The sequence below is a fragment of the Ranitomeya variabilis genome, chromosome 1, assembly GCF_051348905.1.
Source record: "Ranitomeya variabilis isolate aRanVar5 chromosome 1, aRanVar5.hap1, whole genome shotgun sequence".
NCBI classification, from domain to species: domain Eukaryota; kingdom Metazoa; phylum Chordata; class Amphibia; order Anura; family Dendrobatidae; genus Ranitomeya; species Ranitomeya variabilis.
Window position 1 is genome coordinate 533,826,452 of NC_135232.1, and position 12,245 is coordinate 533,838,696.

At 42.9% G+C, this 12,245-nt stretch overlaps 1 protein-coding gene across 1 annotated transcript in view; it reads right to left on the reverse strand.

Annotated features, from left to right (window-relative positions):
* LOC143766682 (excitatory amino acid transporter 5-like) overlaps positions 1-12,245 on the reverse strand; it is a 2,075,093-nt gene that overhangs the window by 285,025 nt on the left and 1,777,823 nt on the right. The window contains exon 9 of the mRNA XM_077254538.1: positions 2,842-2,941. Within this exon, the coding sequence (XP_077110653.1) occupies positions 2,842-2,941 (100 nt within the window). The remainder of the gene's footprint in view (positions 1-2,841; positions 2,942-12,245) is intronic.

The window sequence follows — 12,245 nt, forward strand, 5'->3', positions numbered from 1 at the left end:
TAAGGGTCTGTCCCAGCATTTACAGCTAGGAATTGAAGTTTCAATGAAGATATGGTTGTTAAGGGAGCAGTGTAAGCCTTCTTTGCTGGGAGCCCTGATACCTCATGCAACAGTTTTTTTCCCAGCCACACTCAGATGGCACAAACATAATTTTCATAGAATACTGTTGGTAGAAAAATGTAAGGAAAGTAACACAGGTTGTTGACTGATCAATTGACCCACAGTAGAACATTTTATAATGGCACAGAAGCATAACACTGGTCTACAAAAAAAAAATTCTGGCATGGACTTTAAGAACAGTTTTAGACTAATTTGAGGGTGCTGAATTCAAATCTGATCTTATAATTTCTATATCACATCACGTTTTTGCGCTATAGGTATATAGCCAATTTCCATGAATTCCATGATAAATATAAGTAGTGTATGAAAAGTGCAGGTTTATACGGTTCAATAAGGTAAATTTAGTTTTCATTTAGTCTCCCAATAAATGTGAGAATATCTTTGTTTTCTTTGAACATGCATAATTCTCATTTGTTATGATAACACCTTTCTGTGCTACTGGGACAGTAGAGCTACAGCAGAGCATTGGGTGAAAACTGAATGGCCTCAGCGACAGAGTTTGGCATCTGGCAATAAGAATGTCATCCATGATCCTCTAGTGGATAGAAAGGACATTGTCTTTCCTCCCTTACACATAAAACTTGGATTGATGAAGCAGTTCGTCAAAGCTCTCAATCACAGTGGAGAATGCTTTAACTATATATGTTCAACTTTTCCTGGTCTTAGTGAAGAGAAGAAAAAGGCTGGAATATTTGATGGACCTCAAATAAGTATACTTATGAGAGACCCAAAATTTTATCACATCAATGAATGAGACAGAAAAAAGAGCTTGGAATGCATTTTGTAATGTGGTGCAGAATTTTCTAGGGAATAAGAAAGCAGACAACTATGAAGAGATTGTGGAAGAGCTACTAATGAGTCTGCAAAATCTTGGATGTAGAATGAGTATCAAGATTCACTATTTACACAGCCATTTGGACTTTTTTCCAGAGAACCTTGGGGATGTGAGCGAGGAACAAAGGGAGCGTTTTCATCAGGACATTAAAACAATGGAAGAACGGTATCAAGGCCGGTGGGACTCACATATGATGGCTGACTATTGCTGGAGCTTGATGAGAGACAACCCAGAAGCTGTACATCACAGATCAGCCAAGAAAAGATAGTTCAAATAACTGCCATTTGTCATTCACCTGTGTGCCATATATATGTGTTTTTATATTTTGCAGTTTAATTCTGTAAGTATATTTGATTTGCTATACATAGACTTTGTAATCTTTGTTATTCCTTGATTAAAAATATACAAAATGTAGTACCGAAAATCATGTGTTTTTATCATGAAACATTAGGAGTAATTTTCATCAAAAATTGAAAATATCTCGAAATCCTGATGTGATAGCCAAAAACGGAGTTCATATTCACAATCAGCAGCCAAAATTGACTTGAAATGTGTTTTAAAACCTTTTGCCAGAAAAATTGAGTTGACCAGTGTAATGTGGTGGTGCACCATCTTGTGTGTCAGGTCCGAGCATTCCTACATGAACAGTTTCCTGGAAAAGTGGATGGGTCATCCTGGGCCAGTTGAATGGCCACCAAGGTCTCCCGATCTGACACATTTAGACTTTTATCTTTGGGGTCATCTAAAGCCAATTGTCTACGCTTTTAAGATAAGAGATGTGCAGCATCTGAAACAACGAATACTGGGAGCCTGTGCTAACATTTCTTCTGTGATGTTGCTATCAATGTGTCAAGAGTGGGAGAAGAGGGTTGCATTGACAATCCAACACAATGGGCAGCACTTTGAACACATTTTATAAGTGGTCATAAACTTGCAAATAACTCATGGTAGAATAAAGCTACATTAAAACCAAGCACACCATTGTTTTTCTTGTGAAATTCTCAATAAGTTTGATGTGTCACATGACCCTCTTCCCATTGAAAAAAATAAAATTGGATCCAAAATGGCCTTCTTTAAAATGGCCGCCATGGTCACCACCCATCTTGAAAAGTTTTCTCATATACTAATGTGCCACAAACAGGAAGTTGATATCACCAACCATTCCCATTTTATTTAGGTGTATCATATAAATGGCCACCCTGTAGTTTTGTGTGATTTTTTACAGAGGTTTGTAATTTTTTTTTAACAATCCCCCACAAAAGCAATTGTGATTTTTTTTTGTATCTTTAGCACTTAAAAAAAAATGTTCTTTAATTTTTTACTAGTCCAATAAGAGGACTTGAACATGCAATCCTTTGACCACATTGATAACACACTGCACAACTTATTATTGACAGCAGTATTTGAGGAGTTAAAAGGGAACCTGTCAGCAGATTGTGCTGAGTAACCTACACACAGTGTCTGGTTGGCGCTGTTATACTGACAAAATGATATATGGTATCATCTTAATCAGTATAACGGCAACAACCTGATACTGTGTGTAGGTTACTCAGCACAATCTGCTGACAGGTTCCCTTTAAAGTGCTGTGATCGGAGCTAGGTGCAGCCCCAGCACACACAGCAGGAATTCAGCTGTGTAAAACAGCTGGCTTCTGCTGTGAATGATTTGAGCGCAACTCCTGTATCCATGCCTTTCTTTAATTATAACTGTATGTTGAACTGCAGGAAAGCATCTGCAATCCAGATATACAGTTACGTCAGTTTGTGGAAAGGTGTGAATCCATGTTTTGGATAGATACATTAGATGATAACTTGTTTTTGTACTACCCATTTTTTTTGTCACACATGCGTTTGCATTATTTGTAAAGTCTATGATATTTCCTTACCATTTCAGGATTAGAAGCAAAATCTTGCCGACACACATGAGCTACAATTCCAGCAGCCAAAGCATCTCCAAGGACATTGGTCATTGTTCTAAATCGATCTCTGTGTAATAAAAATACATTATTAAAATGCAATTACAATCCAATCTCAACAAAAATATTATATTTAGTATATATTTATACATACAAATTTAAATTCAAACATTTCACGGAAATAAATCTACACAAATTTCCTGAGGTTCTTTGACACCTGAATAGTGATGAGCGAGCACTAAAATTCTCGGGTGCTCGTTACTCGGGTCGAGCAGATTGGAATGCTCGGGTACTCGGTCAGAACGAGCCCAATGTAAGTCTATGGGAGAGTATTTTTACCGGTATCTCCCGGGGGTCCTTTAAGGGTATGTTTCCACCTTCAGGATGGCCGGCGGTTTGGACGGAGCGGCAAACCCGCTCCGCCCTAAGCCCCGCCCCCTTCTGTGATGCAATGATGCCGGATGTGTTCATTGCACACATCCGGCATCATCGCGCCCCACACATAGGGCCCTGTGATATAACTTGCGGCGGCGCAGCGTCGCCTCAAGGTACACGGACATGCTGCGTTCTTAAAAGATGCGCAGCATGTCCAGAATCGCAGGGCCGATGGATGCATGTTACCACACATAGTGGAGACGGGATTTGATAAAATCCCCTCCACGATACTGTAACATCTGGACGCTGCATGTCGTCTGAAGATGATGGAAACACTGCTCAAATGACACGGGGACATCATGGGGATCGCCCCTGGAAGCATTCCTGACTCCTAATTGACAGCTGTAAACTTTTTTTTCCGAGATTCATGCCATTTTTCCCGGTGCCACAAAAAACACAATAAAATGAAAACAAAACTGCTTTTGCTGGGAAATATGTGAAGGTACATCCTTTGCAGGTTAACCCCTTCATGACCCAGCCTATTTTGGCCTTAATGACCTTGCCGTTTTTTGAAATTCTGACCAGTGTCCCTTTATGAGGTAATAACTCACGAACGCTTCAACGGATCCTAGCGATTCTGAGATTGTTTTTTCGTGACATATTGGGCTTCATGTTAGTGGTAAATTTAGGTCGATAATTTCGGAGTTTATTTGTGAAAAAAACGGAAATTTGGCAAAAAATTTGAAAATTTCGCAATTTTCACATTTTGAATTTTTATTCTGTTAAACCAGAGAGTTATGTGACACAAAATAGTTAATAAATAACGTTTCCCACATGTCTACTTTACATCAGCACAATTTTGGAAACAATTTTTTTTTTTGCTAGGAAGTTATAAGGGTTAAAATTTGACCAGTGATTTCTCATTTTTACAACAAAATTTACAAAACCATTTTTTTTAGGGACCACCTCACATTTGAAGTCATTTTGAGGGTTCTATATGGCTGAAAATACCCAAAAGTGACACCATTCTAAAAACTGCACCCCTCAAGGTGCTCAAAACCACATTCAAGAAGTTTATTAACCCTTCAGGTGTTTCACAGCAGCAGAAGCAACATGGAAGTAAAAAATGAACATTTAACTTTTTAGTCACAAAAATGATTTTTAGCAACAATTTTTTTATTTTCCCAGCGGTAAAAGGAGAAACTGGACCACGGACGTTGTTGTCCAATTTGTCCTGAGTACGCTGATACCTCACATGTGGGGGTAAACCACTGTTTGGGCGCACGGCAGGGCTCGGAAGGGAAGGAGCGCCATTTGACTTTTTGAATGAAAAATTGGCTCCAATCTTTAGCGGACACCATGTCACGTTTGGAGAGCCCCCGTGTGCCTAAACATTGGAGCTCCCCCACAAGTGACCCCATTTTGGAAACTAGACCCCCCAAGGAACTTATCTAGAAGCATAGTGAGCACTTTAAACCCCCAGGTGCTTCACAAATTGATCCGTAAAAATGAAAAAGTACTTTTTTTTCACAAAAAAATTATTTTAGCCTCAATTTTTTCATTTTCACATGGGCAACAGGATAAAATGGATCCTAAATTTTGTTGGCCAATTTCTCCTGAGTACACCAATACCTCACATGTGGGGGTAAACCACTGTTTGGGCACATGGTAAGGCTCGGAAGGGAAGGAGCGCCATTTGACTTTTTGAATGAAAAATTATCTCCATCGTTAGCGGACACCATGTCGCGTTTGGAAAGCCCCTGTGTGCCTAAACATTGGAGCTCCTCCACAAGTGACCCCATTTTGGAAACTAGACCCCCCAAGGAACTCATCTAGAGGCATAGTGAGCACTTTAAACCCCCAGGTGCTTCACAAATTGATCCGCAAAAATGAAAAAGTACTTTTTTTTCACACAAAATTTATTTTAGCCTCAATTCTTTCATTTTCACATGGGCATCAGGATAAAATGGATCCTAAAATTTGTTGGGCAATTTCTCCTGAGTATGCCGATACCTCATATGTGGGGGTAAACCACTGTTTGGGTGCACGGCAAGGCTCGGAAGGGGAGGCGTGCCATTTGACTTTTTGAATGGAAAATTAGCTCCAATCGTTAGCGGACACCATGTCGCGTTTGGAGAGCCCCTGTGTGCCTAAACATTGGAGCTCCCCTACAAGTGACCCCATTTTGGAAACTAGACCCCCCAAGGAACTTATCTAGATGCATAGTGAGCACTTATAACCCCCAGGTGCTTCACAGAAGTTTATAACGCAGAGCCGTGAAAATAAAAAAATAATTTTTCTTTCCTCAAAAATGAATTTTAGCCCAGAATTTTTTATTTTCCCAAGGGTAATAGGAGAAATTGGACCCCAAATTTTGTTGTCCAGTTTGTCCTGAGTACGGTGATACCCCATATGTGGGGGTAAACCACTGTTTGGGCACACGGCAGGGCTCGGAAGGGAAGGCACGCCATTTGGCTTTTTGAATGGAAAATTAGCTCCAATCATTAGCGGACACCATGTTGCGTTTGGAGAGCCCCTGTGTGCCTAAACATTAGAGCTCCCACACAAGTGACCCCATTTTGGAAACTAGACCTCCCAAGGAACTAATCTAGATGTGTGGTGAGCACTTTGAACCCCCAAATGCTTCACAGAAGTTTATAACGCAGAGCCGTGAAAATAATAAATGTGTTTCCTTTCCTCAAAAATATTTTTTTAGCCCAGAATTTTTTATTTTTGCAAGGGTAACAGGAGAAATTGGACCCCAAAAGTTGTTGTCCAGTTTCTCCTGAGTATGCTGATACCCCATATGTGGGGGTAAACCACTGTTTGGGCACATGCCGGGGCTCGGAAGGGAAGTAGTGACGTTTTGGAATGCAGACTTTGATGGAATGGTCTGCGGGCATCATGTTACGTTTGCAGAGCCCCTGATATGCCTAAACAGTAGAAACCCCCCACAAGTGACCCCATTTTGGAAACTAGACCCACCAAGGAACTTATCTAGATGTGTGGTGAGCACGTTCAACCCCCAAGTGCTTCACAGAAGTTTACAACGCAGAGCCGTGAAAATAAAAAATCATTTTTCTTTCCTCAAAAAAGATGTTTTAGCAAGCAATTTTTTATTTTCTCAAGGGTAACAGGAGAATTTGGACCCCAATATTTGTTGCCCAGTTTGTTGTGAGTATGCTGATACCCCATATGTGGTGGTAAACCACTGTTTGGGCACACGTCAGGGCTCGGAAGGGAAGTAGTGACATTTGAAATGCAGACTTTGATGGAATGGTCTGCGGGCGTCACATTGCATTTGCAGAGCCCCTGATGTGCCTAAACAGTAGAAACACCCCACAAGTGACCCCATTTTGGAAACTAGACCCCCGAAGGAACTTATCTAGATGTGTGGTGAGCACTTTCAACCCCCAAGTGCTTCACAGAAGTTTATAACGCAGAGCCCTGAAAATAAAATATAATTGTTCTTTCCTCAAAAATTATGTTTTAGCAAGTAATTTTTTATTTTTGCAAGGGTAACAGGAGAAATTGGACCCCAGCAGTTGTTGCCCAGTTTGTCCTGAGTACGCTGGTACCCCAAATGTGGGGGTAAACCACTGTTTGGGCGCACGTCGGGGCTTGGAAGGGAGGGAGCACCATTTGACTTTTTGAATGCAAGATTGGCTGGAATCAATGGTGGCGCCATGTTGCGTTTGGAGACCCCTGATGTGCCTAAACAGTGGAAACCCCTCAATTCTAACTTCAACACTAACCCCAACACACCCCTAATCCTAATCCCAACTGTAGCCATAACCCTAATCACAACCCTAACCCCAACACACCCCTAACCACAACCCTAACCGCAACACACCCGTAACCCTAATTCCAACCCTAATCCTAACCCTAATCCCAACCGTAGCCCTAATCCCAACCCTAACCACAACTGTAACCCCAACACACCCCTTACCCTATCCGTAACCCTAACCACAAGCCTAATCTTAACCCTATTTCAAACCCTAGCCCTAATTCCAACCCTAACTCTAATTCCAACCCTAACCCTAAGGCTATGTGCCCACGTTGCGGATTCGTGTGAGATTTTTCCGCACGATTTTTGAAAAATCTGCAGGTAAAAGGCACTGCGTTTTACCTGCGGATTTACAGCAGATTTCCAGGGTTTTTTTGTGCGGATTTCACCTACGGATTCCTATTGAGGAACAGGTGTAAAACGCTGCGGAATCCGCACAAAGAATTGACATGCTGCGGAAAATACAACGCAGCGTTTCTGCACGGAATTTTCCGCACCATGGGCACAGCGGATTTGGTTTTCCTTAGGTGTACATGGTACTGTAAACCTGATGGAAAACTGCTTCGAATTCGCAGCGGCCAATCCGCTGCGGATCCGCTGCCAATCCACTGCGGATCCGCTGCCGATCCGCTGCGGATCCGCTGCCGATCCGCTGCGGATCCGCGGCCGATCCGCTGTGGATCCGCGGCCGATCCGCTGCGGATCCTCGGCCGATCCGCTGCCGATCCGCTGCCGATCCGCTGCCGATCCGCTGTGGATCCGCGGCCGATCCGCTCTGTGTGCACATGCCATAACCCTACCCCTAACCCTACCCGTAACCCTAACCCTACCCCTAACCCTACCCCTAGTTCTAACCCTAGTTCTAACCCTAACCCTAGTGGAAAAAAAAAAAAAAATTCTTTATTTTATTATTGTCCCTATGGGGGTGATATTTATTATTTTTTTTATTTTGATCGCTGTGATAGAACCTACCACAGCGATCAAAATGTACCTGTAAGGAATCTGCCGACTGGCAGATTCGGCGGGCGCACTGAGCATGCGCCCGCCATTTTCCAAGATGGCGGCGCCCAGCGAGGAGACGGCCGGACACCGGGAGGATCGGTAAGTATGAAGGGGTGGTGGGGGGGTGGATCGGAGCACGGGGGGGGGAACGGAGCACAGGGGGGGTGGGTCTGAGCAAGGAGGGAGCGGACAGGAGGACGGTGGAGCCGGCAGGCGGACGGAGGGGACCGGACCCCATAACGGAGGACGGGGGGGGCGATCGGTGGGTGTGGGGGGGGCACTTCAGTATTTCCAGCCATGGCCGATGATATTGCAGCATCGGCCATGGCTGGATTGTAATATTTCACCAGTTTTTTAGGTGAAATATTACAAATCGCTCTGATTGGCAGTTTCACTTTCAACAGCCAATCAGAGCGATCGTAGCCACGGGGGGGTGAAGCCACCCCCCCTGGGCTGAAGTACCACTCCCCCTCTCCCTGCAGATCGGGTAAAATAGGAGTTAACCCCTTCACCCGATCTGCAGGGACGCGATCATTCCATGACGCCACATAGGCGTCATGGGTCGGATTGGCACGGGTTTTCATGACGCCTACGTGGCGTCATGGGTCGGGAAGGGGTTAATGACTTGCATGTAAGGCCAAATATTTAACCTGAGACTGCAAATTTCCTCCCCCACTTAGGCTTAGTTCAGACGCAGTGTTTTTGAAGCGTTTTTCAACTTTAACATTGCTTTCAATCACTACAAATGCGTTCACTGGGAAATGTCATTGTAACATTTAACAACCCTAGCTGGTCATGTGGTGTGTGACACACAAGCAGACCCATCTTGTTTTATTTATGAAGGAGGGACTCTTAAATTCACAGGGCCTATTTTTACTGGTGCATCAGGCCGCATCAATCTTTTAAAAGGGCCATTATTAAACAATGGGTCTCCTAAGCTGTTGTAGCCTATGCTGTGAGTGGATGGGCTGCCAAGAATTACGACGCACCACAATACCCCTTTCATAAGATGTCCATGGGGGACTCCTGAAAAAGTGTTGCTTTGAATTCAAGGCCTGCCCTGCTACCAATTCAGATGCACCACAATAAACCTTTGAACCCACATACTGGATGGGCCCCTGAAAATCCACTTCACAATATGCATTTTGTACTCTGTACTCCTTTGTTTTACACATTGGCTGTAAAGCCAGCCCTGCTGCATAGTCAGTCATATGCACCCCATTATGCCTTGGAACCCACATACTGGATGGGCCCATGAAAATCCACTCGTATTTTTTAATGGTATGATGGTTCCCTCTTTGCAAAATTATTTACAGGAGAATTTGGCAATTTTATTTGCCATGTTTTTAACACTAAGGTTCAGATACGGCTTTAAAAAAGGCTAATACTTGCAATACAATGCAATTTTACTGCAAACTACAAAATTCAAAGAATAGTATGATTGAATAGTGTGAGTGTGTACACTTTTGTATATGTTAACATACAAAGGTTAATAAGTACATATAAGGATTAAATACATATAGTGATTATGTATATATGAAGATTAACTACATATAGTATACTTACATCATCCACAAGAGGGTTTAAACATCATCCGTCTGGAATATCATTGAAGCAACACCAAGACAGAGAACCCCTGGGATATTACTTACATTGAATGGGCATCCCCAATTATTCAGGTATCAGCCCACTGTACATGTACAGGTACCCCAGTTTTGGCATCTGTCTTAGTCATCTTTCTCTGATCTTATATAGTGATTTACACTATGTAGTAACTCTAATTTCACCCAGAACTTCAAATGGTCAGCTTTCAAGGTTGTATGAAACTGAAAGATAATGGAGTCATTAGACGAGGGGCCATAAACCCCTAGAATATAAAAGCCACAAGAATTTAGATCAAACCACCACAGGGAGAGTTTCAGTAAACCTTAATGTTTTACAATGACAAACAGCAAACATATAGAGACTTAGAACTGTTTGTAAAGTGAATAAACAAACATTTCTCAAGATTGTGTCACTATGATCATTGTCTGTCACATCTGTATATATTTTACAAGAAATACAGCTATGTGATTGTCTGAATGCATTTGGTATACAGTATTTTCATCTGGATTCCAAATCGCCATTTGTATATTTGCCATTTGTACACTTGAGGCAGCCAAAGTTATCGCTCTCAAGGAGAGAAACTAATAAAGTCGACAAAGAAATATTTGTAATGAACTGCTGAGTCAAACTAACAGCATTGCTTTATCAAATTTATATGAAGTGTATTGTGTTCAATGTGAGCAACCAGGCAACACAAAAAGGAGCTTTTCAAGTGAGCTCTTTAAGGTACACACATGTTTTGACGTCTTTGCCAACAAGGATGTGGTTTCACCAATGGGGGTACCATTTTTAAAAATATACTATTGCCATCACAGATCCCCTTGCTCAAAATTCTGGGGCCTATAAAAGTACATAACACGTTAACCCTGGTCATGTCGTCATAGATAAGGAAGAAACAGTAAAATGAACAAAGAAAAGAGTAGTATGTAGTGTTGAGCATTCCGATACCGCAAGTATCGGGTATCGGCCGATATTTGCTGTATCAGAATTCCGATACCGAGATCCGATACTTTTGTGGTATCGGGAATCGGTATCGGGATCGATATTAATGTGTAAAATAAAGACTAAAAATAAAAAATATTGATATACTCACGCTCTGACGCGCCCTGGTTGTAACCGCCAGCCTCCGTTCATAAGAATGAGCGCTTGAAAGTCCTTAGATGACGTCGCGGCCTGTGATTGGTCGCGGAGCGGTCACGTGACCGCAACGCGACCAATCACAAGCCGTGACGTCATCTAAGGTCTTTCAAACACACCCTGAAAGCTACCTAAAGGATCAAAATGATCAAAATGAAAATTCCCCCATGGCTTGGAGATATTCAGACCATAGGGCCTCCTATACTACCTGATGAAATGTGCCAGGCCTCGCAGGTAGCATCCCTATAAGATGGATCAGGGATATAGACGCTGGAAAAGTGAGCGGGTGGCACTGGGCACAGGTGCCCAACGCGTATCGCCAGTAGACTGGCTTCCTCAGGGGCAATAGCAGTAGTGTCCATAGCCAGTGGTTAAGTACCTTTCAAGTAATTGTCAGACTGGAGTCAGCTGGAGACAGGAGGTATCCGGACTTTGGGCTGGATAATGTGCGTGCGTCCGAAGGCTGGAAGTGACCCATAACGCCAGCGGCTGCGCAGTAGAGGAAAAGTAGATTGGAGTTAATGCTCCGGATAGACTGCCCTGGTGCAAGTGCGCACGCGCTGGGGTGCGCACGCGCAATGCACACAACGCGGGCACATCACGGTGGGGGATACAGGAGCCAATGTCGGCATGCAGGCGCATGCGCGGTTAGGCACATGAGGTTGGCGGTCCCCCGTCCCAAGATGTCCGCCCCGGGCCCAGCGCGCACGCGCTGTGGGCCGAGGGCGGACACCAAAAAGACAGAGGACCGAAAAAATCCAAAATGGCCATCACAGCTAAAAATCCGGTGTGTAATGGATTAGGGGAAAAACAGATGCAAAGGCGCCCGTATCAGATCCTAATACCCAGGCGTTTGCACAATGTAAATAGAAGGAGTCCATCTCATACAGCACATACAATAAAACACCTAGAGAGGAATATTTTCTGGGCAATAGAAAAAACACATACAAATGAATATACGGATAAACAAGCTCGAATCCCTACATGAATGGTAGCATCCCAAGATACCCTAAAAACATTCACAAAGCAAAAGGATGTGCACACACACATATACATCGTGCCAAAGATGAAATAACACTAAGGTTGTACAAGCAAAATAACTACCCAAACCTGGCATAGTGAAAAATATAGCACGATATACCAAGTAAGGCCCATATTCGTAAATTATTAAAGAAAACCATGGTTTTCGACGGATAGAAACTAGTTCATCTTTTCAGAATTCTTGGGAGGCTGGTTTAATGAAGTGCTCATCCATATTAATGGATATGTTAATAGCGCATGACCAGGCTCTCTTGATCAAACTTAAGGAGGATATTAAGGATAGAGAGGCTCTACTTGCCACCTTTGAAGCATCTTTAGTTGCTACGTTTAAACAACAACTTAAAAATAGCATTGATAAATTTGAAAAAGAAATTATTGAGGGTAAACGATGCAAATTTCATAGGGATAAAACGGACTATACGTGTGG